The 27737-nt window shown below is 52.8% G+C and overlaps 11 protein-coding genes across 11 annotated transcripts; 6 read left to right on the top strand and 5 right to left on the bottom strand.

Moving 5' to 3' along the window:
• Positions 1-7: 7 nt before the first annotated feature.
• Positions 8-976, bottom strand: PG997_013229 (uncharacterized protein; the record flags this gene model as incomplete). The annotated part of the gene is made up of 1 exon (XM_066817543.1): positions 8-976. One exon carries the CDS (start codon positions 974-976, stop codon positions 8-10), a length of 969 nt encoding a protein of 322 aa, XP_066663235.1.
• Positions 977-1106: 130 nt separating this feature from the next.
• PG997_013228 (uncharacterized protein) lies at positions 1107-3904 on the bottom strand (the record flags this gene model as incomplete). The annotated part of the gene is made up of 2 exons (XM_066817542.1): positions 1107-3389; positions 3548-3904. The coding sequence occupies 2 exons, from the start codon at positions 3902-3904 to the stop codon at positions 1107-1109; spliced, it is 2640 nt and encodes an 879-aa protein (XP_066663234.1).
• A 2017-nt stretch (positions 3905-5921) lies between these two features.
• PG997_013227 (uncharacterized protein) lies at positions 5922-7408 on the top strand (the record flags this gene model as incomplete). Its single annotated transcript, XM_066817541.1, has 3 exons — positions 5922-6144; positions 6347-6476; positions 6619-7408. The coding sequence occupies 3 exons, from the start codon at positions 5922-5924 to the stop codon at positions 7406-7408; spliced, it is 1143 nt and encodes a 380-aa protein (XP_066663233.1).
• A 295-nt stretch (positions 7409-7703) lies between these two features.
• On the top strand, positions 7704-9627 carry PG997_013226 (MFS general substrate transporter; the record flags this gene model as incomplete). Its single annotated transcript, XM_066817540.1, has 3 exons — positions 7704-7808; positions 8365-8733; positions 9559-9627. 3 exons carry the CDS (start codon positions 7704-7706, stop codon positions 9625-9627), a joined length of 543 nt encoding a protein of 180 aa, XP_066663232.1.
• Positions 9628-9644: 17 nt separating this feature from the next.
• Positions 9645-11580, top strand: PG997_013225 (heterokaryon incompatibility protein; the record flags this gene model as incomplete). The annotated part of the gene is made up of 2 exons (XM_066817539.1): positions 9645-11127; positions 11186-11580. 2 exons carry the CDS (start codon positions 9645-9647, stop codon positions 11578-11580), a joined length of 1878 nt encoding a protein of 625 aa, XP_066663231.1.
• Positions 11581-12099: 519 nt separating this feature from the next.
• PG997_013224 (uncharacterized protein) lies at positions 12100-17347 on the top strand (the record flags this gene model as incomplete). Its single annotated transcript, XM_066817538.1, has 14 exons — positions 12100-12496; positions 12562-12630; positions 12686-13189; positions 13228-13349; positions 13407-13469; positions 13527-13686; positions 13755-13777; positions 14215-15106; positions 15257-15490; positions 15610-15704; positions 15770-15878; positions 15948-15973; positions 16218-16585; positions 16777-17347. 14 exons carry the CDS (start codon positions 12100-12102, stop codon positions 17345-17347), a joined length of 3633 nt encoding a protein of 1210 aa, XP_066663230.1.
• A 1107-nt stretch (positions 17348-18454) lies between these two features.
• On the bottom strand, positions 18455-20242 carry PG997_013223 (surfeit locus protein 6; the record flags this gene model as incomplete). Its single annotated transcript, XM_066817537.1, has 4 exons — positions 18455-19378; positions 19419-19991; positions 20038-20121; positions 20222-20242. 4 exons carry the CDS (start codon positions 20240-20242, stop codon positions 18455-18457), a joined length of 1602 nt encoding a protein of 533 aa, XP_066663229.1.
• Positions 20243-20863: 621 nt separating this feature from the next.
• Positions 20864-22339, bottom strand: PG997_013222 (uncharacterized protein; the record flags this gene model as incomplete). Its single annotated transcript, XM_066817536.1, has 2 exons — positions 20864-21826; positions 21878-22339. 2 exons carry the CDS (start codon positions 22337-22339, stop codon positions 20864-20866), a joined length of 1425 nt encoding a protein of 474 aa, XP_066663228.1.
• Positions 22340-23016: 677 nt separating this feature from the next.
• Positions 23017-23903, top strand: PG997_013221 (uncharacterized protein; the record flags this gene model as incomplete). Its single annotated transcript, XM_066817535.1, has 2 exons — positions 23017-23163; positions 23259-23903. The coding sequence occupies 2 exons, from the start codon at positions 23017-23019 to the stop codon at positions 23901-23903; spliced, it is 792 nt and encodes a 263-aa protein (XP_066663227.1).
• Positions 23904-24077: 174 nt separating this feature from the next.
• On the bottom strand, positions 24078-25079 carry PG997_013220 (aquaporin rerated protein; the record flags this gene model as incomplete). The annotated part of the gene is made up of 3 exons (XM_066817534.1): positions 24078-24280; positions 24370-24673; positions 24759-25079. 3 exons carry the CDS (start codon positions 25077-25079, stop codon positions 24078-24080), a joined length of 828 nt encoding a protein of 275 aa, XP_066663226.1.
• Positions 25080-26546: 1467 nt separating this feature from the next.
• On the top strand, positions 26547-27420 carry PG997_013219 (PEBP-like protein; the record flags this gene model as incomplete). Its single annotated transcript, XM_066817533.1, has 5 exons — positions 26547-26610; positions 26654-26690; positions 26741-26769; positions 26824-27333; positions 27383-27420. 5 exons carry the CDS (start codon positions 26547-26549, stop codon positions 27418-27420), a joined length of 678 nt encoding a protein of 225 aa, XP_066663225.1.
• Between the last annotated feature and the right edge of the window lie 317 nt (positions 27421-27737).

Here is a 27737-nt window from a genome sequence, read left to right as displayed (position 1 = left end):
ATCTGGCTCATTTCCTCATCCTCCCGGTCTTGTTCTTCTCGTAAGGCGGCTTGCAGAGCATCTTCCTCCTCGGGTCCCTCTTCACGCTCTTCACGCTCTTCATCTTCCCATCCTCTCCATCCTCTCCATCCTCGACCTCTGCCTCGCCCGCTTCTTCTTCCTCGCGTTCGTCGTCCTCTTCCCGCAGTGCGGCTTGCAATGCATCTTCCACACTATCCTCTTCGTCCTCTTGTTCCTCTTCTAGTAATGCAGCTTGCAGTGCATCTTCCTCTTCCTCCTCTTCTTCTTCCTCATCGCCTTGCTCCCCTCTTAATGCGGCTTGCAGAGTATCGTCATCGACGGTCTCTTGGGAGACGAAGTCGGATATATTGTCTTCCATTTGCGTATCAATCTCGCCTTGGGATTGAGAGAGCTCATCGTAGGCAGCGGCACGGATAGGCTCTTGGTATGGGACTTGGGTTTCGAACACAGGCTCTAACATCTCGATCGAGGTGGACGCTTGAGTTGTCCTGTCAGTCTTGGTAGTAGTTGCAAGATCGCGAGCTTCGATGGGCTCCTCCGTTTGCTCCACTTGAACGACTTGAGTGGTCACTACCTCCTCGACTTCCATGGCCATAACCTCGTCCGAGTTTTGAGACTCATCAGGCTCTTGCAACTGAGGCTGATCGACAAGTTGCGAGTCCATTGGCGTAGGAAGCTGGTTCTCGGAGGCCCTAATCTGTGCTGCGGCAAAGTTTTGCTGAGCTGCAGCCTCGAGCTTATCATCAAGCTGGTTCAGCAAATTCACCTCAGTAGGTGGTGGCGGTAAGACCGCGCCTGAGGCCCCGGAGGCTGTGTCCTCATCAAACTTGGGCGAAAGCGCATCGCTGTGACCCATTTCGCGCTCGTCTTTCGCGACTTGACCGTTTATGTCACCTCGTGAAGACTCCTTTTCATCTTGAAGATCCGTAGAGGTTACCTCATCAATTGGTTCCATTTGGGTTGCTTCGGCGGCTGGACTGTTTGTATCCTCCACGCTCGACTTGCCGATATAAGAATCGTGAGTAGCTTCATGCTTGGGCTCTAGTTGAGAATCGTCTGGTCGAGAATCGTCCGGCTGAGCGACTTCAGGCTCCCCTATCCGCATCAGACATGGGGACATTGTCATCGACTTGGAGTCTCGTTTTCGGTGCTTTCTGGTCTTCGCCAGCTTGGCCCATGGGGTTGCGGGTCTTTCCGGGTGAGGAAAGGATCACCAGCTTCTCCTGGCCCTCAACCAAAGGGGAATGCTTCTCGGACTTGCTAACAATGTCATCCTGAACATCTTCCATGTGGGCATCCAGTTCCCGGGAGTCACTGATATCCGACTGGGGTTCTCCATCGCCATCATCGTATTCCGACATATCCTCTTCGACTTCGTCCTCGCCGTCATCTTCGGCCTCTGCATCGTCAGATATTATCTCTTCATCATCTTCGACATCCACTACTTCCTCTATATCCTCGACATCCTCTACATCACTCTCAGAGCTGTACTGAGGAGAACTGGGAGCAACTTCTGGTACAGCGGGACCCTGGCGTGTGGCGGGCAGGACTGTTCTCGACGGGGGCTGGGGCACTGGTTCCTCGTCATCTTCATCATCCGACGATAACAAGTCGATGACGACCGGCGCAGATTTGGTGCCCGGAGGTGGTTGGCGCTGCTGCAATGGGGTATCTACTTCCATAGCATCCTCCTGCTCTTCGTCGTCGTCGTAATCGTAATCGAGCTCTCCGTCGTCCTCTTGGAGCAGGTCGTCGTCCTCATCCCATTCTTCACCGTCGCCATCGTCAAATTCGGGCTCCAAAGGGTGAGGTCTTAGGTCTTCGTCATGGCTATCGTCCTCGTCGTCGTTTGGACCAATGTAATTTCTCGTGTCATAGTCCCCGCCTTTCTCGTTGTCATCATATTCTGGCTCATCGTCATCGGAATACTGCGCGTCCACTTCGTTTTCGTAGTTGTTCCCTTCGACGTCACTCCATTCGGGGTGATTGGATTGCAAAACCTGCTCGCTCTCCAACGAGACAGGCTCTGACATGTTGGTTTCGGGCTTCATCTCACCTGCATCTTCCTCGGCGTCGCTGTTATCGATCACCAAAGCAGTATCGGGAGATTTGCCATCGGTGCTGACTGATCTCTTCTCAGAGACCGGATGAGCAGAAGACATGTTGTTATTGATGGGAGCCCACGAAGAAGGAGCCGCGTGCTGCGGAAGGTTTGCGGGGACATTCTCTTGCGGCAGGAATGGGTTGGCAGGAGTCGTAGCCGGCTCGGGATCGGGATAACTGACTGTCACCGGCGCTGCAAAGGGATTCGAAGGTACCCCATGATTAGCGTCCATGCTTGCAGTGGCTTGCATCTCGAGCGGGGGATAATGCAAATCATGGTGGTGTTGATGAGGGCCCAATTGCACTACATCGTACTGTGACACTTCAGGTTCACCGAAACCAAAACGAACAGCTGATAGATTCGAAGAAAACCCGGAAGCGTATTCGGGAGGGAACGCAGCTGATTGCGTAGGGGGCTGCGCATCAGGGCCAGAGCTGAGGTTTGGATCGACTTCGGAAGCTTGTGGTACCCAGTGATGCTGAATCTGGCTGCCAGCCACGCCTAAATCCAACTCTATAGCATGGCCGAAGTGTGTTCTTCCTTGCCCCTCATCTATAGAGAGACCGATGTCCGCTCGAGATTCTCTGCTCATAGGAGCGATGCCCCATTCCCCTGAAGACATACTTCGGTGGCCTTCATCCAAGAATCCATTCATGTGATCTGTTAGAGCATCCGTACCTTGTATTGGTTGATACAAGTGCATGCTCGCTGTGCTGGAACCAAATCCGTGTGGAGGGCCTGGCAGGTCGATCTCCATGGTTTGACATCCTTCGTCGGTCATCTGGGGACGCTGGGGGCCAGGCGACGGACTGGGTCTGCCCGACTTGCTTTCGGAAACCGCTTCTTCCTCCCTGACTTCGAGCTCGTTTTCAGGCTGCGGTTCCAGCTCGGGTTCCGGCTCAGGCTCAGACTCAGGCTCAGACTCAGGCTCTGGGTCTAGCTCTGGCTCGGGTTCTGGCTCCGGGCTGCGCGCGGGCGACTGGCTGGTATAACGCCATGCACCACTCCCACGACCAAACTTCGACCTCTTTCGGCCCCTGCCTCTAGCTCCGCCATCCTCTTCAAACATACCGAGTGCGTCCTCGAAGATGTCGAAACCGTCCTCGAACAACGACCCATACGATACTTGTGCTCTCTTGATGAAAGCCGGTGATGCAAACTCGCCATCGGCAAAACGCTTCAGCGACCTATTCTGAGCCGGCGCCAATTTGAAGCTCGCGGGAAGAGAGATTTCCATGTCGGCGGCCGGTCCGACGACTGGGGCCTCGATCGGATCGGGTGGTGTGGGTTGCGGTTGAGGAGCGGCCGGTGGCTGACCAACCTCAAGATCCTTCGTCTCGCCAGACTCGCCAAGCTTGGCCTGACTCCCCAGGCACGAATAAGTAATCGCATAAGCTAATAAGGCTTTGGTGCAGTGCTTACCTGAAGGCGCAGCTTCTGGGAGAACTTCAGCTGCCACTCATGCCCGGCACCGGAAAGGCGACGGTTTGTCGCGGCCGGCTCCCATTCGACGCCATCGAGAGAGATGAGGAGCTCGTCGCCGCTCCCTATACCCGAACTTGACACCGTTTTCGCAACATGGCCAGCAAAATTGACACGAATCTGGCCGTTGGGACGTCGGAGGCGGAATTCGGGCTCTGCCAGTGTGAAGGAGAGGGAGCCGGTCGTTGAGCTGTAGGGCCAGACGATGGTGACGACACCACGCACGGTAGCGGTTTGGCTGGGTAGCTGAGGGTTCAGCTGCGCGATCGGGGTTGGCGCATGGTCGGTGAACGCCATTGTTGCTGTCTTTGCAGCATTACGAGGCAACGGTGTTGGCTCTGTGCTGGGCGAGGCGTTGTTCTATCGGTCGCTGTAGAGTGGCAGAAACGGCAGTCCACCAAGGTCGAGAAATTGCTACCTGCACCAGCGCAAAGGTAAGCGGGTTGGAATTGCGTGACGGTTGCGACGGGCAATCGATTTGATGTGATGCGCTGTGACGGTGGCTCGGAGCTCCAACTACATGATGTAGCTAGCTCTCCCTGCAAGTAGACTAACCTTGGCCGATTGGTAACGGACGGATGCAGCGTGGGAGCTGTCATCTGTCATCAGAAGTTGGCTTGGGCTTGGGCTTGGGCTTGGAATTACGGGAGTGAATGATTCAAGATTAACTTGATCGATGGCCTGCATCCGGGACTTGGGTATCGATAAAGAGCCCCATAGGCCCCCAGCGTACCAGTAGCGCCAGCAGCGCTGGAGCCTTGGAGCGCGGTTGGGTTCAGAGGAGCTCAGGCCCAGAGGCCTGCCACGACCGCCCTAGGAGCCCCACTGGTGCGGGGCTGTTTCAGTGACTTCAGCGTGGTTTAGTGGTTCCAGCTCATCCGAAGCCAGCAAACATTAAACCAACAGCATTCGTGCCCGAGACACTGTTGGAAGTAATAAAGACATTTCCCGACGGCCAACCGTGTAAGTCATCAACCAAACCCCATATCTACATGTACCTAGCTTAGGCTAAGTAGGCAGTTTGTTTGGCGCATCTACAGACCTAGATCGTTACTCCGTACCGGCGCCTGGTATAAATGGGTAAGCTCTCATATCTTTAACCAGGAGCTGGTTCCTTTTTCAGCTTGATTCGTTTCTTTTTCTCTAGCTTGAGTTGGTTTCTTTTCTCTTTTTCTTTTCTTATCCCAATGCGTACGTAATCAGTCACACGCAGCATTCCTAGGCTTTTCTTCTAATGGAGAAATATGATATGCTTCACCACGTATAGCAAACTCGATGTTTGGAGAACACACATACCAAGGTACTTTGGTTTCATGTAGCTCTCTTGCGTCTGGTACTGAATGCCGACAGCCCATTGTCTCTTCAAGAAAGAAACACCATCTTGGGACGCCCCGACTGTCACGCGTATTTGCTGTTCGCACATCCATCGACGCAATACCCACTGCCATTAGAGTTAAGGATGTATCCGTCTCTGTCGATGGCGTACTATGCCTTTCGTAAGCCCAACGCTCGTTATTTATATAGCACTGTTGGCCATCAACAAAAAGAGCAGGACGTATCAGATGCCGTCATGAGAGCCGAGAGCCGAGTCTTATGATCCAAGTGTTGCATTCCTCGCCCGTCCGTAGAAGCCGATGACTCAAGCGATCAGCATGCCGCATTGTAGGCTCGGTCAGATCCGATATTCTCCTTTCACAACCCTGGCGTCTGAGCCTAGAGGTGGAGAGAGCACGCACCGCGATCAAGAAGGAAGGTAGCATACATATATCAGACTTCGCTGGCGTTGATCTCGCCCGATCCACGTAGCTTGGAAGTGCCAAATGTAAGATAAGCAGCTTTGGTCTAGAGGTGCCCAGTTTCACCCAACCAGACACCTTGACAACGTCAGCATGTGTTCAAATCCGGCAAAAGGACCTATTTGGGATGCGGCGCTGTTGATTTCGGTATCGATTCGCGAGCTCTGTGATGTTGCATCGCGTTGGATTAACTGGGGTACATACGAAACGGACATTGAATGCGAGTAAGCGAACCAATGACATCGGTGCTAGATGGATCGTCATGCTATAAGTGGACTGAAACCCAGGAATACTGTTCATGACCCCAAAGTCCCATAGCAGAATGTTCAGGGGGAGTGCATTTTGTGAGATGGAGCCGGTGCTGGCCACCTGGTTTGTATAAAACGGGGCAACGGTTATTATATCTACAGAGGGGCATATTTCTCACACCAGCTCGGAGCCTGCAACCTGTCTCTCTTCTACAAGATTCGAGGCTCTTGATCGCGAGTTATAGAGATCGACATCATTCGAACCTTAAGATGACCGTGCCAGCAACGAACACCGCCAACCTGCTTCGCCAGGTTAGCGCCCACGACTTCGACGGGGACGAGTCCGCCCGCTTGGCCACGATCCGAGAAGCGCAGCGGCTGATCAATAGGCTTCAACACCCTACCGAACGCAGTTGGGAGCTTGCGTTCGAGAACTGGGCCATCCTTGGGACCCTGCAGACGTTCGTCGACCTAGGCATCTTCGAGCGCTGGCGTGATGCCGGAGATACAGCGTCCCCTTGAGACCATATGCGGGTTGGCTAAAGCGAATGTCGACCCGAAGCTACTCGGTAAGTATCGCATACTTGTTCCGGAACCCTATAATCCCCTTCGCACGTTGCCCCTTTGGCCTGCCACACAGCAGACCGTTGTTTCTTTCCTGTGGTGTCATGAGCTAATACCCGTCTCGGCGACAGTGAGACTGTGTCGTCTGCTGGCAGCCAAGGACTTCATCGAAGAGGTTGCCGAGGAACAGTACAAGCTCACTCCATTTAGCTTGGCTTTAGGGGATAGAGGATCACTCCAAGCAGGCTGGATCCAGTGTGGGTAAGTCGAAGCCCCTATCATTTGAATACTTATGTATGCCACGTGTCGAACACACTCGGCGGTTCCGCTTTGGCAACCCCATATCACTACCCCGTGTACAACCAGGATTGAGCTCCACTTCAACCGACTAACATTTCCGTAGGCACGATCATTTCAAGTATGGCGGCTTGGACCATTTTTCGCGGTTCCTGCAAGAAACGTCCTACCGCGATCCCGTAGATGGAGGGAACACAGTCTACCGGTTTGGGTGTCCCGAGAACCTCGACCTTTGGGCCCGCTGCTCACTCACGCCGGAGCTCCAAACGAGCTTCAGCGAAATGATGGAGTGCTGGACCAGGTACAAGACGCATTGGGCCGATTACTTCGATACCAACGTCTTGCTGAGCTGTGAGATCGACCACTCTGCCCCTATCCTGGTGGATGTCGGGGGTAACAGAGGTCACGACATATCCCTCTTTCGGGCGCGACACCACGCCGCTATCCCCGCGGGATCTCTCGTGCTGCAGGACCGCCCCGAGGCCCTGGCCCTGGCCGAAGTGGACCAAGACAAGATCCGCATTATGCCGCACGACGTCTTGACGCCGCAGCCGGTGCGCAACGCCCGGGCGTACATGTTCCATGCCGTGTTTCACGACTGGTCCGACGACAAGTCGCTCGTGATCCTGAAACATACGGCTGCAGCCATGAAGCCCGGCTACTCGCGGCTCCTGATCGCCGACGTGGTGCTGCCGCCCACGGGCGCCAGTGCCTTCCAAGCGGCCATGGATGTCTCCATGATGGGGCTTCTCTCCGCAAAGGAGCGGACGCAAGGGATGTGGGAAGAGTTGTTGTCGGGTGCTGGGTTTAAGATCTTGAAGATTTGGAAAGACCCAAAGCAGTACGAGTCTGTTATCGAGGCGGAGCTGGGCACTCCCGAACAGAAGGATGAATGAGATATGATTTGTTTGAAATGGAGAATGTAGTACGGGTTCGACGGAATGTGTTTGTGTTTTTTTACTGCACAAACAAATTGCAGTGCTAACTCCCATTCCTTAGAAGAAATGCAGTACCGTTTGTTAAAATTGATCCCAGTATCTGTGAATGTATTGTCATGAGGCATGTACATTTTGAAGGCCACAGTACTGTATGTCAATACCTACTCTCTCCGCCGCTGCGAGGCCACCCAACCCAGCTTTAGGCTACGGCCAATGCATTATAGCCAGATGTTGCATTGTATCTCAGTCCTCAATGAAGCTCAGTGAGCCTTTTCTAGCGTTCCGTACCACATTTGGCAGGAAATTCGTACAAACTCTGTTGGAAATTGTTGGTTTTAGCACACATATGCTCTTCAATGTACGTTTGCGGATGCTTGAAATATCAGGGGTATTTTGGCTACATTCCTGAGCAAGATTCCAAACGGCAGCAGTTGCACCAACGAAGCCAGTCTGACGATTCTTAAAGCTCCAAAATCGTCTGTTTATAGATACATCATATAAGTTGCCGGTTGCTCCTGGGAAAGGCACAACGTCCATGTTTTTCGTCGGTCAGCGCCCACCACGCAGCTAAGATACAAAGAATTTGATTAAACTCCTCAGCGATGCCGATAGAGTCAGAGTGGGAGACAGATATATCAGGTGACGTACCTTTGAATAAGGCTGTGGTTGAGAGTAGGTAATGACGAGCATAGCGTGCATTATTATAGCTTCAACCAAGGACTAAACACTCTTATATAGGACTTCCTGCAGGGTCTCGCGTAATTTCGGCAGAATCGTATGGGAAGTCCAATTGGGCGAGCACAGCTAGGGTTTTGGTCGTTTCACCGACGGGAACTCATAAGCATTATTTCTTGAAGGTTACTACCCGGACATAGGTGGCAAATGGTTCCTAGCACGTCTGACCGAAATTACAGTGCACCAGCGGAAAGTCGGCTCGAGCTTTCGTTGAGGGAGAATACCACTCCGCGAAAGACATATGCGCTGCAGCTGCAGGACTGGCCCCAGAGCCACTGGGATGGGGAACATACCACGGCGCCTCCGGTACGGTGTATTTCATTTTGAGCGAGTTTCGTGATATGGACTTCGATCAAGAGCCCGAACCGGCCCAGTTTGCTTCGCAGCTGGCACGCGTACACCAAACAACGTCCCAAAATGGCAGATTTGGCTATCACGTCCCAACCGTAGTCGGAGCTATGGAAAGGAGTGTGTCCTGGGACGAGAGTTGGGCCCGGCTTTTTGCCACCCAGCTGAAGGGCATCATCGAGCAAGACAATAGGGCAATGGTAAGTGGCCGGAGCTCGATATCGCATCTGACCAGTTGATCAGACTTGTTATACCCCGACTACTGGGAGCTCTACAAACTGGCGGTCGAACGACCATGCCAGCCTTGATACATGGAGATCTATGGGAGGAGAACGTTGGAATCAATAAAGAAAACGGGGACCTAGTGTTGTTCGATCCTGGTTGCGTATACGCGCATAACGAGATGGAGTTCGGGGTATGGCGGTGTTGCTGGTCAAGGTACTTTCGGAAGCCAGGCTACCTAAATATGTACCAGCAGCACATCAAACCCTCCGAGCCGGCGGAAGAATGACAAGATCGGAACCGTCTCTACTGCATCCATGCATACCTTATCGCTTCTGCTGGCCATTCTGACACATCTGGCCGGCGTTGTCGCGAAATGTGAGTACCCCTTCATGGAGCAACTTGCATACCTCCTAATGAGACCGAGAGAGCATACAACGATTCGTTATATCTCTGCGAAAAGTATGGACCATTGGACGACATGGAAAAATACAACCCCTTGAAGGATCCCACTGTCACAGGCGAGCGGATCGTTGTTCCGGTGCAGTCGAGGCGTCTTGGTGGCATAAGCGATTGTCAAGTTTCTAGCATTTAGATAGGGAGGGAATGCTATGTCGTATTATCTCCCTTCTTGGATTGGTTTCAGTCAATGATCCCAGGCATTGTATGCATTTTCGGATTAGCCTGATGCAGAGATGCAGGCCGTCACAGCAACAGGGGTACATACATCCCATCGCACGACTGGCACCCTCGGCTCTACCCCGCGCGGCTGATCCTTGTGACCGTGTGACTTTCCTGTGCAGATATCAACGGCTCATCTCTACAATACCATCGGTCTCGTGACCAAGGCATTCCCTCCCGGTGTTTCATAAACAAGGTTCCTTTCACAATGCGACTCCAGCCATGGACGACGAGGCTGCGACGGAAAAATACAGTGGCAGCTGAGAGAGCCACTGGGCTATTGCCTGCCGAGGTACAGAGCCAACTCTACAGCTCCCTAGCCTCGCTATATCTGCCCCTTGACGAGTCCAAACAAGAGTTCAGGATCGTCACAATAGCCGCGGGCAGGTTTGAAGACGCCATTGCTTGTGAGCTCGAAGTGGTGTCACCGGTTGACAGCAAGCCCTTCGAAGCCCTTTCCTACGCATGGGGCGACAGCCAACCTTCATGGAAGGTCTATATCAACGGTACTCGCCATGAAATCAGTCGGAACCTCGATTCTGCACTTCGCCATCTGAGACACAGGAACAGATCAAGGGTGCTCTGGGTAGATGCGTTGTGTATCAACCAAACAGACTTGGAAGAACGGAACTCGCAGGTCAAGCATATGGGAACCATCTACAAAATGTCCTCACAGGTTCTAACCTGGCTTGGTCCAGAGTACAACAACAGTGACATGGCCTTTGACTTTTTCGAGACCATGCCGCGCGATCCAGATGTACACTGGGATCCTGCAAATATCCCCGAGCTCGAGGAGGTATATACACTTCGTCATACGATTGCGGGGAATGATCTATTCGATCGGGCCTGGTGGCATCGCATCTGGACAGTTCAAGAAAGCGGTCTCTGCCCCAAGTTACATTTTGTCTGTGGAGCCCGACAACTACCAGCAGAAGAAGCTTTCAAACTAGGTGTGTGCTATTTCAAGCACCTGTACACCTGCTGTCAAGATATATGGTACGCACGATTCAAGTCCACCGCCGGACAGCCCGGCCTTGGAGATGTGTGCACAGCCCTTGGCAAACTAGAAGAGATGCGAGCAACCAATCACAGATACACATTTGGCCAGATACTCTCCAAGTTCATGTCACGACACTGCTCGGATCCCCACGACAAAGTGTATGGGTTATTGGGTTTTGCCGACAAGGAAGAGGCGTCGCTCGTGGTTCCAGACTACGCGAAACCAGTTGCCGAGCTTTACGAGGAGGTTGCCCTCGGGTTGATCCAACTGACTGAGGACCTGGAAATTTTGAGTATGCGACTTCCCGATTCCTATAAACCCGAAAGATTACCTGAGGGATTTGCCATTGAGAACCTGCCCACCTGGGTACCGAACTGGAGCCTTGATTGGGATTCTCCCTTGCTTCACGATCTTGACGACAGGTTGAGCTGTTTATCATACTACAACGCATCAAAGGGCTCCCGGTATAGTTCGAATAGCGTTGCCTGCGGCTTACTGCCAGTAAGGGCTCAATTTATCGACCAAGTAGCCATCTTGAGCAAAGACGAAGACCACATGGATGCACCCAATCTCGCCGAATTCTTCCAGGACTGGCGCAATATGCTTAGAATCACCGAAAACCCTGGTCAGCTCTACGCAAAGTGTTCATCTATTACTGTAGATGATGCGTTTTGGCAAACCCTATGCTGTGGTTTGATTCCGGACCAAGACGAGCCCCCGTAACAATGCTCTGCTGCACAAGACTTCAGATGACTCTCCTCACAGACGCTGGTTCCGCGCCTGGTGGGAATGGTGTGAGCAACATGGCTGCGATCCCCATCAACTGATGTCAATTCAGTCGGAGTACTCGAGAGCCGAGATCAATGTGATGGGCGGCTTGATATCCACGTCAATCAAAATGCGCCGGCTATTCATCTCCAAGGATACTGGTTGGATCGGCCTGGCACCTGTGGACACGCTGGTTGGGGACAAGGTTGCATTGCTTGAAGGTGGACGTACTCCGTACATCCTACGACCGACAAATGAACGAGGGGTCAAAGAGACCATACAGAAGTATCGCTTGGTAGGGGCGGCTTACGTTCACGGGGTTATGGATGGCTCGGAATGGCAAGACGATGCATTGGAATACATTGTTCTGGCATAATAATTATGGCTGTCTCGTTACAAATGGTCAGTGGCGAGAGTATCGGGAACCAAGAGATGGGATATGCCGAGGCTTGAGACCTGCTTTCAAAGCGGAGTACAATTACAGGGATTTGGAAAGTAGTATTCGGTTAAGTGTGGCACAACTCAAGTGTGTAGAACCTACGGTTCGCCTGGTTTGCTTTGCTACGGCCGTCCACGCATCAAGTTGCTCGGATATATAAGTAAACCCAGAAATCCAATACTGCGTGCCTCTGTGGCATCATAAGAATGGAGCGATTTGTGCAGATATTAGTCTCCGCTGCTGCGGGATCATGTTTGCTTGCCCATTCCAATCAGCTAAAGATTCAAGAATGTACCCCTGACCAACCCACAATCCATATCCGTCCTAAGGGGCTTTGTACCGCCACTCATTCTCATGTCAGTATTCGTCCCCTCCTTTTCAGCACTCGTATAATTCCAAATTGAGTACTCATCTTCTTCTTTTAGTAAAAGCCACCAGGTCGTACCTTTTCAAGATATGGAAAACCAGGAGAACCACCGCGACGATGACAGAGAGCAGGTGCATGTCCCTTACAGCACATTCAGTTATGCGGAGAAATGGTGCATCGTCTCCGTCGTCTCGTTCGCCGCGTGTTTTTCTACCGTGAGCAGCTTCATCTACTATCCGGCCTTGCATCTATTATCCGAATCATTGTCTGTCCCGGTTTACAAGATTAACCTGACAATCACTTCCTACATGGCGGTTGCTACGATAGCCCCGACGCTAGTAGGGGACGCCGCGGATGTTCTGGGTCGCCGGCCTGTCTATGTCCTGGTCTTGACTATATACATTGTTAGCAACGTTGCAATAGCTCTAGCGAAAACGTACCCGGCTCTGTTGGGACTACGGGTCTTGCAGGCATTGGCGATATCTGGTATGTAGGTCCCACGGCTGACTCCTCGAGGACCGAAGAAAGAAGCGATGCTGACCCGACTTTAGGAACGTTTTCTGTGGCATACGGCGTGATTACGGATATTGCATCTCCTGCCGAGAGAGAGAGGAACTTTTGTTAGCGCCGTCTCTTGCGCGTAAGGCTACAACTGTGCCCCCTATGTATTGCCAGCTAATACTCTGCAGAATCACAATCGCACCGAGTGTTGGCCCTATCCTTGGAGGGGCTTTGACGTATGCTGCCGGCTGGACGTGGATATTTTGGTTTCTGGCCATAGCATCCGGTACGTGCCTGGTATTGGTGGTATTTCTTCTCCCCGACACATCGCGGAAGATCGTTGGGAATGGGTCGATACGCCCCCTAAGCATTTGCGGTTGCCGATACCTACCATGATGCGGCATTGGAAGGAGGATGGCTGTGATACAGCCACGGCATGGGAAGTACCGAACCCCCTCAAGTCTTTGCGCATCCTTGTGCGCAAGGACAATGCTACTGTAGTCCTCGCGTGTGGCATCCTGTACGTCATATACACGTGCGTAAACGCGTCGCTCTCGGTGCTGTTCATCGACATTTACGGGCTGAATCAATGGCAAACCGGTCTGATATACTTGCCGTTCGGCCTCGGCGGGACCGTATCGACCTTCTTCTCTGGCCCGTTGCTAGACAATGCCTACCGTAAGGCGAGGACTCGGCGTGGGCTTCCCACCAACAAGGCTTCTGGCGACGACTTGGACAGTTTCCCATCGAAAAGGCGCGGCTTGGTGTCATCTGGGCGCCTATGACTTTGACGACCGTGTCGGTGGTGGCCTTTGGTTGGGTGTTACAGCTTCGCAAGGTCAGTGTACCGTCAAGCCCTCCCACGCCCCATATCATGCTTATGTACTTGCCTTAGCATATTGCACTTCCTCTCGCTCTGCAGTTTGTTGCTGGTTTGAGCATGCAGCTAGACTTCAGTGTGAGTTTAGCCATCAGACTGATGAGTCAAGCTACCATGATGCTCATCAGTTAACAGATTTATAACACGTTGCTTGTGGACAAGAACCACCGGACACCAGCAGCGGCACAAGCCTCGAGTAACATCGTGAGATGCACTCTCGCGGCGATTGTCATTGCTTTTATGGAGGACATGTTCGGTGCTATGGGTATTGGCTGGACCGTTACTTTTCTCGGAGGTATGTGTGTCGTCGCCACAGGCCTGTTGCTGCTTGATTATCTTGTGGGAACGGCATGGCGCCAACAGAGTCTGAAAAGGTCGAGGATGGAGTAAGGCACTGGATCTTGTATGGCCGGGTTTGCTTAGGCGGAGCAAGCAGCGCCGGATACACGAATGTAGTAGTGCCATAATGGCATGGTCTACCTGTGTAAGTAGGTAGCTAGGTGGTCAGTGTTAATCAAAAGAATACCAGGAAGTTTGCGGAGAAGCGAAGTTGTCTCTATTGTTTTCTACCTGCCCGTAATTACCATTAGAGTAGCTTTGTCTTTTGCAAGAATGAGTGGCGAGTGCACAGCGAGTCAAGACAAGACTGAGCTACTAGGATTGCAATGGAACCACTGATTATTCCATTCAATCAATCCAATTAGTGGCATCATTTTCTTTCCGTGGTAAAACACCAGGTTGGATCCAGAACATTCACCAAAAACTCCAAATTTCAAGAATATTTTGTTCATGCTGGAGTAATTTGGCATCTAACCAACACAAGAGCCGTAAAAACGACCGACTGTTCACGATGCGCGACCAACATGATCATCACAACAACGACTCGCCTGTTCGAATCAAGAGCGAGGAACATGCGCTCGGTGGCCTCCACGATGTGCGCCCAGATGATCGCTTGACTAAGAAAATAGACAACCTTGTCACTTCACCCGCAAACGATGCCGGAAATCCTCATGAAGGTGACATCAGTAATGTGCTGGAGAGACAGGCTGCGCACCAGGCAAGGATGAATGAGTACCGCGAGACTCACGAAGCAATTCTGAATGTCACCAGCAATCAATACGAAAACGAAACGGAATATATGCAAAATCAGCACGACGAGATATTGAGACTCCACGGCGATGTCCACCGACTTCAAGGACGAAACCGAGAGCTCGAGGCCCAAAAGGTGTCCTTGAAGGATATGATCTCGGAGATGCGGCGCACTGCCGATGAAACCGTCCAGTTGCTCAAGTCCAACCTCAGCGCATCCGAGGAATCCGAGGATGCGGCCAGAAAACAGTGCGTCGAGCTTGAGTCTGCATACAATCTTGCATTGTTGGAGCTGGAAGCGTACAAGCAGTCCAAGCCCAGTTTCGAAGTGGACGATTCGACGATTGCAGGAAAATGGACACAGCTGGATAACGCCATCGTTGAGATCTCGTCCGAGTACTTCCGAGCACATTTGCAGATGGATAGCTTCTCTCACATCCAGAAGACTCTCTATCACTCCATTTACGGCAACGCTGAAGACCATATTGAGAACCGGACCCTGGCCCCGTTCTTCTTCCGTGCTGTCATCTGGCACGTCATCATTGAGGACGTCTTCTTGGACAGCTTCAGTATCTTCGGCAAGGGTGCGCAAGAAGTCGCGAAGTGTGTACGAAACAATATGTCCCGTAAGTTTGGTCTTCCTCTATTGGAATACACAAAAAGCCGGCTAACCTCCCGGTTCACAGCCACGGACGTAGTATACATCAGTTGGCGTGCCGAGACCGCGGTCTATCTGGATAGGTGGAGAACCGAGGGCAGAATGAATAAATTCACAGGGAATATTGTCGAGAACCTGACATCTAAGCTGCCACAAAAACACCTAACGACGCGAGACCGGGGCATCTTTCGTGCTCAGCTCGTCGTGATCTCCCAGCGAGCCGCTGAACTTGCAAGCATATTTGCCCAATCAAAAGCCACATACAGGATCCTACGTCGTGGACCGGATTCTCCGGCAGTCCGCTTCAACGAAGAGGCGATGGAGATGACCAATCAACTCAGAGAAGGCAATAGTATCGTGGAATTCACCACACGCCCGGGACTGACCAAGGCTGGTGATGCCGAGGAAAGAACTACGATCAGGCCATTACTCTAGTGAAGGCCGGTGTATGCTGCTGAAAAAGGTCGACAGCGTGCTATCTTGGCAACGGCATAAACGACGTCATGAGGAGTCAAAGTCGGCAACAGTTCGACGTCAGCAACATCATTGAAGGAACCGCTGGGCGTGTACGCGATTAGTACAACGATTTCTCTGCTGGAGTGGCAGTGTCAAGTAATGTACTGCTTTGCAGATGTTGTCGACAGGGCGATGCATATATGGCACGTTTTTATTCTACGTTGTCGAAAGCGTACGGAAAAGAGCTGGCCATCAGGACTCCGATCAGGAGGCGCTTGGAATGAGTAAGTATTTCGATGTCAAGTTCATATCGCTATTATTAAGCAGTGTCATCTGGGCTCTGCTGCATCTAGCTACAGCTGAATTCAAGCTTGGACTCGTAAGAAAAGAAGAGAAGAAGTGGTAAATCATTCGCTCGCTCAGTAATCATGACAATCTCCCTAATGTAAGGAACCTTCAAAGTTGCGTGATCATGAGACTACGTCGGCCTTGGCAAGCAAAGAGTATTCGTCGCCGTCTCTTTCCAGCAGGCAGGGCGTTATCATCAAGCTGACTTTGCCGTCTTTGATAACCTGGCCCGCCTCGTTCATGGTGTTTGCGTTGCACTGAAACCCGTGCGTCAGATTACTCCTGGGCTCGTTGGTCATCAGTGGTATGACTTTGGTCCTAGCGAAGGTCGATCCCATATCTGCTGCCAGCCTGACGATTTCCCGAATTTTGCTGTGCAGCTTCAGTGCATCGCTGCCCGAGGCAAACCGCACCATGACGTCCTGGATTTTGGACGCTACCATATCGACAACCGACTCGTCGATGTCGTGGCTTTTGTGGACCAATCGTGCGGTGTGAACGCGCCAGCCCTGAAACTCGAACTGGCTGATTTTGCCCGTCTTCCACAGGGCGTTCCCCATGTTGTTGAGGTTGTCGCACACCTGCCGTCCCCACACGAGACTGAAGTTGATAAAGAGCTGGTCGCAGATGAGCCGCCAGATCAGTGAGCGGAATAAGTAGCAGGGCATGCGCTCAGTGCTGAGAAAGGTGCGGTAGTGAATCGATAACTTTTCGAGCGTCTTTCCGTCGTCTTCCGATATGCTGTCGAGTGGCTTCACGTTGTTGAAGCGCTCAAGGAGAGCTGGCGTACTTGGTCGCGCAACTGGTTCCATTGAACAACGATGTACTGATTAGAAGGTTGGTCGACGGTAAGTTGGGCATTGAGGATCTCGAGCTGAAGCTTCTGCCGAGAAGACTCTTCCTTCAGCTGCTTGTACTTGCGCTCACTATACTCAATCTGAGCGCGCGTCATTTGCACCACTTCCCCGTCGCCGTTGGAGCCCGCATGCACCGGCTTTGGAGGGGTGCCGGTTGCAGTAGATGGCCCCTCTATCGACTGTCGGAGGTGGTTGACCTCGCCCTCCAGCGTCTTTATCTGCCGCAGTTGGCTGACTTCGGCTTCCAGAGCCTTGATTCGTTGGGCAGCATCCTGGCGGGCTTGGTCCCTGTCCTTTTTGACATCCTTGACGATCTTCTCGTACGTCTCCTTGATGCGGGTCGCCTCGCTGTTTTTTGCGAAGTCCTCCAGCTGGCGAATGCGGGCATCCCGCTTGGCGAGGGCGGCCTGGGCACTGGCCAATTGGGTTGCCATGTCGGTATCCATCTCCAGTGTCACACGTGTCACGTGCTGGTCAGATCAGGCACTGCAATGAATGCGGTTGTTGGTGTGGAAAGAAGGTTTGAAATCTGGAGGAGGCTCAGATAAACCGATGAGGGAGGAAAACGATCGTAACCAGATTTTCCGAGGCAGATGAATGCATTGTTGTTGTTGACGACCAACCTAGCTGCCTTTGAAAGAGCCGCTCTTTGTGCTTGCCGAAGCGGGGCCTGGTGCGATGCTGATTTTTAACTTGTTCATCATCGAGAGGGATCTCCTTCACTGGCCAACTTGAAACTCCTCGCTGAGACTGAGGGGAGGGGGAAAGAAGGTTCAAATGGTCTCCTAAACGAGAGACACGGGCAACAGCTAACGTGGCTTATTGAAATTGGGAGAAATCAAAAGAGATCTAGGCGACGACGTTGGTTTAAACTTTGGTATCACGTGTTAGCCCAAATGGACCCAATCTTTGTTCATCTTCAACCTGCCTTCGCCTTCACTTTCAATCAAGTGATTCAATCTGGAGGGACAAACCAACAAGCGTGAACGCGAGCTTCCGGACCCCTTGGATATGTCACAAAGACGTGTTTCAAATGGTGGCATTCGCATTCCTACCTCGCGTGTATGCTAGGCAATCTCATTACGTGTTTCCCCCTTTTCATTGTCCAGAGTGCTTGCTTCGTGGGCGTGCTTGCAGGGTCTTGGGATTGCTTCTGTAAAGTGACTTGGTTCTTTGGACGTACCTCCCTTTATATGTTTCTGGTTCAATAGCTGCCCCGCAAACCCATGCCTCTACTTCACCGCAAATATGACACAATTGCATAAACTGTTCAATGAGTCTTATAAAGAAACCAAGTTCTGCATAATTAAGGCGTAAGGTGCTTATCGTTAAAAGACAAAAGGGCTACCAATGGATGTATAACATATAACATGGCCCCCATAAGTGTAGGTGTCCGCTTCAACGGGCTTGCTTGCTTCAAACAGCGAGGCATCAGATGATGATTGAAACTTCCTTTAGTAATTCAGAGCCCGAGAGGCATGTGTAGCAAGAACAAAGAATAAGGTGTCCATCAAAATCAATTACGCCCGCTGAAATGCCCTGGAACATGCAAGAGTATGTACACTAAGTAGGTAGGAAGGCCGCGATGAGCCCTGATGCTCCTCACACACCCAAGACAGCAACTTTTTCCCTTTGCCATCATTCACAGCAAACAATTATTTTCTCTTGCCGCCGGCAAAGGCTCCTTCGAAGCCAGCACGGCCGCCCGTCTTCTTCTTCGGACCGGTCTTCTTCTTGCCTGCCTTGCCAAGCATCTTGGACTCTTTTCGCTCCCGGATGTTCGCCTCGCGCTTGTGCTGGCGTTGCTTGATGCTCTTCTGGACACCTTCGGCCCTCTCGGCCCACGCCTTCTCGCTCTTCTTCTTGGTAGTCTCCTTGCGCTTCACGGCCTTCTTCAAGAGCTTCTCGTCGTCTCTTATCTTCTCGCCCTCGGCTCGTTTCCGGGCCGTCAACCAGGCCTCCTTCTCCTCAATGTCCTTGCGCTTCTCCTCATCCATATTCTCCAGGCGTTTCTTTTCGTTTTGGAACTTCAGAAGGGCCGTCTTGGGGTCAGATGGCCCCTTCTTCTTGGCATTGTTGAGAACGTGTTTCAGGTCATGAGATAGCCGGGCACCATCTTCGAAAGCGACGCGTCCAAAGGCGAAGTTGTTGTCTGCCACGTCGACGGCAGGGCTAAGCATGCTGCCTGGAGAGTTGCGGGCTGACGCAAGAGCCTCTTCTCTCTTCAACTCTTCCTCCGCCTTGGCCTTTTGGCGAAGCTCTTGTTTATGCGCCTTTCGCTCCATCTGCTTCTGCCGGCGGGACTCGATGAGCTCTTGGCGCGTGCGGATTGGCTTTCCATCAGGACCATCTGCTTTTCGGGCTTCCCGAAGAGCTGTTATCCTGGCGGCAAGACGGGCACGCAACGCGGTGGTGTCTGAGGGGATTTTGATGTGCTTCGGTTTCTCGGACGGCGCGACCGTAGAGGAAATGGATGTGCTGGTGCTCGGTGCTTGCTCAGTGGAGTCGGCGGGTGTACCGTTGGGATCAAAGACGGGCGAGGCCGGTGCAGACGGGGGAGTCGGATGTTGAGCCGGATTCTTGGTCTTTATTTTCGGCCGCGAGACCCGATACGTCGACTTTCTGCATATCAGCTGGCTCAGTGGCTGTGGTCTCCTCGTCATCTTGCTCGACAGACTGACTAGGTTGAGTCTCGGGCTTCTCGTCCGGCTTGGTTTGTGTGGCGGATCGCGCCTCTCTCGGACCGAGCTTGACCTTGTTGACGCCGGACTTGACGTTCCTTCGTTCGAAGGCAGCCTCTTCCTCTCGAAGCGCCTTGCGCTCCGCCTTGCGATCCTTCTTGCCCTGCCTCTTCTCTTCCTTGCGGCGCTCCTTGGCGGAAGCCTCCGTCTCTTCCTCGGTCGTCTTTTGCTTCTTCTTTTGCTTCAGACCTTGGCCGGGCTGTTCGTACTCGACGCCTTCGACGTCGGACCAGTCGTCCTCGGAGACGGCCTCGCCTTGGTCTCGCTTTCGCTTCTTTCTGGCCTGCTCGTCCATGATCTCCTTGACGCTCTTGTTGAGTTCACTGTCGGGATCGAGCTTGTTTCGCCTCGCCTCTTTGGCTTCGGCTTTGGTCTGCTTCTTCTTTTGCCCTTGGTCCTGCGAGGAGACGGCACGCATTAGCAACTGAATGATGCTAAATGGCAACAACGTCTGCAGAGCGCAGTCAAGCGGGATAGGGATGGCACGGTATACATACACCAGACTCTTCGCCGTAGTACATCTTGGCCGGGATCAGGGACAACAGGCCATCGAAGGCTTTGGCATGGTCGCGCAGGCGCTCCTATATGTGTGGCTGTGGTTCAGTGCTCATGCTCTCTCTCAAAGATCTGGAGCCGCGGAAAGCAGAACAAGGACAGTGGCGGGGTCGCGGATAAACGAACCTGCAGCGAAGACTCAGCCATGATTGATTGAGCAGAACACAATCTATCCACTGTGCAAGTGTCTTTGGCGGGATCGTGGGATTGATCCGGAAGAGAATGAATGCTGAAGGCTTGGGGCCGATATGATGATCAAATCAAAGCCAACTTTTTGCCAGAAGTTTGTTTGTAGCTTCGCTGATGGATGGAGAAAACCCAGCCAGTAGTTCCCGCCTTCCGTCCATCAACTGAGCAGGCAGAGCAGAATCGCGAGTCCTGATTGGTTGCAGGCCGCTGGTTTTTTTCTGGCCCCTCTGAAATTTTTCTATTTTCTGCGAAATCTTGGCGTCCATTCTGCCGTCTTTTGGGGACGCCCGTGCACTTATCGTCCAGGCGGTGAGAACGGATTGATTGGCTTGCCGCCTAACCAGGAACGTGTGCATGTCATTCAGACAATGGCATCGCGTTTCAAGGTGTACTTGAAAACTTTCTTACAGCTCTCATCAGTCTGGCCGTCGGCAAGCGGAATCCCGCTGCAGCTCCTTTTTTTTTTTTTTTTTGGCACACTGATGGACAATTGATTGCATGTGGTCTGTAGGTATGAATGGGTTGTTAAGCATGGATATGGTATATCCCGTGTACATGTACTTCTAGATAGCTTCACGTCTACTGAGTCCGCCCGAATCCTATTCTTGGCTTTCCGCCAATCACAAAGTAGGATGTGACAGCCGTGAACCCAGCTGCACCAGCAAGAACGGCATTCATATTACCGTACCCAATCCGGTCGCGCAAGGTGCCGCTAATGATTGGCCCCAGCGTGAGGCCTGCGCAGAAGAAAAGGGAGTTGAATCCGTACAGTTGCGCATAGGGGCCGTTCGCCCCAAAGAAGCCGGGGTTCGCTTTATCATACCGCTGCACAACATCGCTCGCCTCGACGAAACTGGGCGAGTCGATGATCGCCAGCCCAACTCCGCTGAGGGCGAGCAGGGCGCAGTACAGTGCGATATTGCCCGATCGATCAACGTGCTGCTCCGGCGGGAGGCGGAGCAGTAGCAGGACGGGCACGAGGTAGCCAAACCCAACGACGGCCGCGGGCTTGGTGCCAAATCGGTCGACAGCCCACCCCGCCACTGGGCCGAGAAGTAGACAAGGGATGTTGAGAGCGATGAACAGAAGCCCGGCCTGCAAAGACGAGAACCCGAACAGGTCCCGAGCCTCGGTCGGGATGGTTGCGTCGAAGGACGCTAGTAGCGCAGCCTGTACAAACGCCATGATGAAAGCGGCAAGAAGGCGTGGGTTACGCAAGCAGTACAAGACAGGAATCGCGCGAATGAGCCTGTTGGGCTCCCCGTCTATCTCGTATCGTTCATCTTGCTTGCGCTGCAGAAGTGCATCTTCTTCGGTTGGTTCCTCGGTCGCCTCGTCCGCCGCAGAATCGGTGCCATCGTTCTCGGGGTGGCTGCCATACTGCGCCGCGGTCTTTTTCTCAATGAGTAGCAAGCGCATGACCAAATCAATACCCAAGAGAGCGGACCCGACTCCAAAGACGCCTGCATAACCGATCGTATCGTAAAGTATCCCTCCTACTACAGGTGCTACCAGGGGGCCTACCGTGATGAACGAGAAGATCTAGTGGCGTGAGTATATTGTCCTCTTGTGAGGGAACCTGGGATAACTTACCGTTCCTATGGCCTTGCCGAGATTTTGGGGCCCGACTGTGTCCCTGATCATTGCGAGACCTACTGTCCAAACAACGGAAGCACTCATGCCCTGAAGCCCTCTGGCAATCACGAGAACGCCTATGCTTTGGCCTACTGCTAGCAGAATGGTCGCGCCAAGTAAGGCAGTAAGGCCGCACAAGAAAGGGGCCTGTCGTGAGTTCATCTTGTCGGCAATCCACCCGGCGGGGACTGAACACAGTAACTGCACACCCGCGTAGACCGCCAACAAGTCTGAAGAGTAGGATTGAATTTCATCGTTTGGTATAGAGATCCTGTCGCGTAGCAAGAATGGCAACACTGGCACCACCAGGCCATACAGGAAGAGGTCGGTGAATAGACCGATTGCAACAGTGGCGAGTATGAAGGCGGTGCTGGAACGCCATTGCAGGCCCCAAGGAGGGCGAGCCCCTGTGCCTGCCATTGATGTTGCTCGTGTCGGGGGTCTGTCAATGGATGCGATCGATACCGGATGAATGGTGGTTGCGAGTTCTTATTGGCTGACTTGGACAGAAGGGTCGAGACAAGATCGTGTATTGATACTTTACTAGGTTAGGTCGTATGGTATCAATGGGATGGTGGGCAGCTGGCTTTTTGTTGGGTCGGTCGATGATATCATCCAGAGATGCAGGTGAGACCGGCAGTGGGGCTGGATGCACTAAACCGTGGGGTAACATCTACTTTGCAGGGGTCCCTGATCTTCCATGGATTGATGTCGGGTTCTCGAGACCACATCCTAGATGTGCTAGCAAATGCCATGGAGCTTGAAGACTATTGCAGATATGATACCAGTATCAAAACAAATGTAAGCAATTGACCCAAGCTTGATCCATTTCGGCCATGGTGGGTGAACAGCAATTGGAGGCGCGGTGCTGTTGGTTCCGGAGCATACAGTAGAAAAGCATGCAATCTCGGAGAGATGCATCTCGCCGAAGCGAGCATTACGAATCAGCACCTTTCGCGGCGCAGTCGAATTACCTCGATTCTAGGCATTAGAGCTTGATCCGCGCGGAATGAAGGGCACCTGGGTCAGCCCAGCTCTCATCTGATTTTCATAACTCTTCATACAATCCAGGTGTCGTTGGCAGAATCGCAGACAAGATGGGCATCTTTCCCTCAACTCCGTCAAACGTGTTGGCACAGCCACGGAGCACAACAGGCGCAGCATGGGCTGTTCTCACTGGCGCCACCACGGGAATTGGCCGCGACGTCGCCCACGAGCTCTGCGGCCGCGGCTTTAATCTCGTCGTACACGGGCGAAGCGAGAGCCGCCTTCAAGAGCTCGCCCAAACCTTGCGAGCCGATCATGGCGTCCAGATAAAAACGCTGCTCCTGGACGCCAGCACGGCGTTCAATCCAGAATCCTACACCCAGACGCGCGCGCCATCGCCGACCTCGAGTCGCTCAACGTCCGAGTCCTCGTGAACAACGTAGGCACCGGCCACGCCCCCGAGGGCTTCAAGCCCTTCGACCAACAGACCGCGCAGGACGTCAGCACCGTGCTCAACGTGAACGTGGCCTTCATGACGCACCTCACCCACGCCCTCCTGCCCGCCCTAAAGACGAGCGCCGCCGCCGGTGGTGCCAAGGATCCCAGCTTCGTCATCAATGCCGGCTCGCTCGCCGACATGGGCCTGCCCTACGCCGCCGTCTACGCGGGCACCAAGGGCTACCTGCGCGCCTTCAGCCTGGCCCTCGACACGGAGCTGCACGCTGAGGGCGCCCACGTGCACGTCGTCGCGAGCATCATCGGCGACACCGACAGCGACGGCCACCGCGTCGGCGTCAACCTCTTCACGCCCTCGAGCCGCGACATGGCCCGCATGGTCGTGCAGAGCGCGGCGGCGAGTACCGGCGGCGCTGTCTTGCCGTACTGGCTTCACTCGCTGCAGGAATGGCTGTGCGCTCTGCAGCCCTACTGGATGCTACGGACAGGGATGGGAATACACATGAAGGCTTTGGTGGAGAAGCACGCAAAGACGAAGTGAGTTTGCGAGTCGGGTAGGCGTTTCATACGCTATCAGTATATCAGGGCAACAGAACGATCACCTGGTGACCAGCGTTTTATCATGCGCGCCGCCACTTTCGAGCGAAATTCAATATCTAAAGCTGGGTTGATTGCATTCTATGTATCCTAGAACTCGTAGATCTTTGTCCATGGATCACACCTCAGAGTCGGCATCCTGCCCTGGATTGGCTTCTTCATAATGCCAAGCCTTGACGAACCTGAAGTACGCAGCGGCCAACATTGCCCCCAGGCATGGTCCAACCCAGTATATCCAATGATAACCAGGGAAGGTTGCCGATGCCACAGCACATCCAAAACTTCGGGCTGGGTTCAACGAACCACCAGTGTAGTATACACCTGCGATACATCAGTAGGAAATCCGCACGGAATTGGATAAAATATCCAAATGAAAAGCCGACTAGGTGGCTTGGTCCATGTGCACTTACCAGGAATCTCGGCTACCAATAGGGCCAGTCCAATCCCGACAGGCGCCAAGAAGGTGTCGCGCGACTTCTCCGCCGCCAGCATAAGCACTACAAAGACCAAGTATGCCGTGAAGAACATCTCCGCGAAGAGGCCCTGGGCTATATTGACCCTGGGTGCCAGGATCGTGTTCACCCCTGCAAGGTTACCGGGGAACATGGCACGCACAACACCGCCGGCGCACATGCACGCGATCAGCTGAGTGGGCATCAGGAACGCGGCTCGGGTCCAGGGCAATTGGTCCGCAAGGCAGAGCCCCAGTGTCACCTGCGTGGTTCGTTAAGTATTAGCTATTTTCGACATATGGGGGTTGGGTGGCGAAGGGGAAAAAGGTGGTGGAAGGGAGACATACAGCAGGGTTGAAGAGACCTCCACTGATCCGATAAAATGCCCATACCGAGACCAGTAACGAGAAGCCGTACGTGAAGCCAACAACCATGGTCTGCAGGAATCCGAGTGACGTGTTGGCCACACTGTTCTTGTCCGTCCCGACTTGGTCGAGGACCATGAGATGGCCGCTGTAGCCCATGAAGAGAAACATGAAGGTGCCCACAAACTCGCCCGTGGCGGCAACAATGTGCTGCTGGAGCTTGGTGGTGTAGGTGTGGTTGTGATCGCGGTGCTGGTGGTGCTGGTGGTCACCACTCCGATCGTCAAGGGGACGGCCGCCCATTGTGGCTTTCTATATTTCCTTTTCCTTTTTCTTCTTCTTCTCTTTTTTAATATCCGATAGTCAGAGGGGGAGGTGTCCTTTTGTATCCGGGACAACTGAGACAGGTAGCCAAATCAACTGGCAAGAGTCAGTGTTTTCAGATGTTGACGTATCTGACAAGGCTGTATGGTGAACCGAAGTCACTCACTCCTCGCTGGACAGGAGAAAGACCACAGCTTCTATATGATCCAGCCCCAAGGCTCGTACGGATCTCGACAATCGGTTAGAATCTTTCGTATCACAGTGTTTACTGGTCGATGACGTGAAAACTGATCCTTGAGGAGCCAAGTGATGTCGTTGTGGCGCGGCTCGGCGCACCAGGAGGGCGCTAGGCGGCTGGGCTTTCGGTAGTGTATAGCCGCCCCCGCTGTTGACCACACCATCGGGTTGATGCGATCGAGAACAGTCTGGGCCCGAGCTGGAAGATCTGAGACGGCAGGGTCCATGCTCCTTTTCCCTTGGGGACCCCATGCTTGGCAATGGGTAGGCCGCATCGAGTGGACCGACCACTACCATATGCCATATATAGATATGGTGCTAAATATAACATTTTGTCTATTATATATATCGCAGTAAGCCCTAGGATCGAACCCCGTTTGATGGAAAACACCATTTTCTAAAGAAGAGACTATATGATAGTGCTTATTGCGTACTACAAACCCCATGTATTTGACGCCAACACTTCTTACCGTCGTCAAGTACAGCTGTTCCTTGTCTTACCAACAAACCATTTTTTCTTGAGTAATCCTTTGGGATGCTGGCAGCCACAGCCAATTGACGTCATCACTGTCAAAGACAATTTCTGCTAAATCCCACAGTTCCGAAACATGATGGCCTCGCCAAAGCTTATATAAGTACTCACTTGCTCACCCAACGGCAACACACGCTCTCTCCCCAAATTATATGAGTGATCCAGCTTACGATGGCAGCTCTTCTCATGCTTCTGATAGTAGTTATTCCTCCAACTACCTTTCTAGCAGTTCTTCACTGAGGCACGTCGAAAGTCCTCGTCATCGTCGTTGGCTCTCTCAGAACCCAACTAAATGCCAATCCCAGAAATACCCAGCATTTCCTCGTCCTATCTGTCATGTCAAAATTGCCCGCTAAGTTAGGTTGACAGACGTCAGTGAAAGATTGTATATCCCCTTTAAGCCGGACTCGAACTGTATACTAGCAAGGGGCGCTTCCTAATTAGTATCGGGTATGCAGAATGTCGTATGAATGCATGAACCTATGCAGCATGAACCTATGCAGCATGCACCACTGTTTTGGAGTGAAACGTCATGACATCACCGCTCGAGGTGGGGCAGGCCGGCAACATCAACTTCACTGCGTCCGACTCATTTCGGGTGGATTTTGTACTATTAATTAACATCAACTCCGCCGCAGCTCTTTTTCTTCATATCAACCACACCTATCGTTGGCACAATGACATCGTTTCGCCAAGCCGCCGTGGCCTTGATGCTACTCAGCGTCCGAGCGCTCGCTCGTGGTAGTCCCCGGAGAACAGGCCGTCCTAACTAGCGATGAGGCAGCTACTCAGGAGTCCAAGCTACACAAGGTCCAAGAGGAGTAAGTCTAACATCGCCAAACTGCGTTTCATCCTTGCTCAACGTGGCCAGATTGAAGGAAGCCGAGATCATTCCCACTGGTACGTTATTCCCGCTCAAGCCACCCCCACCTGAACAGTATCTAATCTGTCCAGTGATTGATGACTTTACTCCCTCGTTCTTACTAGATGCGGAGTGGTCATCAAGCAACTATGCATCGCTTGGCAACACGATGAAGGTGAAGAAGCTTCAACATGCGCCGCAAATCACCCTCAGGGAGGCATCCGACTCATCAGCTTCACTTTGCGGCTCCAACATGACATATATTGTCGCCCTGACCGACCCTGATGCGCCGTCTCGGGACAACCCAAAGTGGTCCGAGATGTGCCACTTCATCGCCACAGGTCTCACTCTCTCCGCGCCCTCCGATGCGGCGTGTTCCAATGTTCACTTCACGGATCTCCAGGATATCATCCCATACAAGCCACCGGGACCGCCGCCCAAGACGGGAAAGCATCGTTATGTGTTCCTGGCTTTTGCACCCGCCAACGGGACGACAGAGCCTATTCACGTTTCGAAGCCGGGAGACAGACAGCATTGGGGCTTCGGAAAGGAGGGCCACGGTGTACGAGACTGGGCCAAAGCCAACGGTCTAAAGCCGGTCGGTAAGTCCAAGTTCCACTTCGCTTGGTCTATACATACTGACTGTCCCAGCCGCCAACTTCATCTACGCTAAGAACAAAAAACAGTAGAGTATGAAAGCACCGGATACCTAAAAGCCTAAGAGCTGGGATGTGGACTGCATATAGCTACTTGTTATTCAAGATCGGGTACCTTCTTCTGTCTACTGATGACTGAATCGGCACATGACCCTGGCCGATAGCAAATACACTCGTTTACCTTCAAGCAACAGTGAAATCCGTGGTGTAGTGGTGCTTACTGCGGTCTAGTCTACAACAATCTCCCATCCAGCTTGCTGTGCTTCCGACCCTCACGAAATGCGAAATAGGGGCCGGTGGCGCCACAATACCGGTGGGTCCTGCTCAGCCACCTACCCGGGCCAACAGAT

The sequence above is a fragment of the Apiospora hydei genome (assembly GCF_038363865.1).
Source record: "Apiospora hydei strain CBS 114990 chromosome Unknown utg000009l_segment0_segment0, whole genome shotgun sequence".
Lineage (NCBI taxonomy): Eukaryota > Fungi > Ascomycota > Sordariomycetes > Amphisphaeriales > Apiosporaceae > Apiospora > Apiospora hydei.
This window is presented reverse-complemented; position numbering and strand designations above follow the sequence as displayed.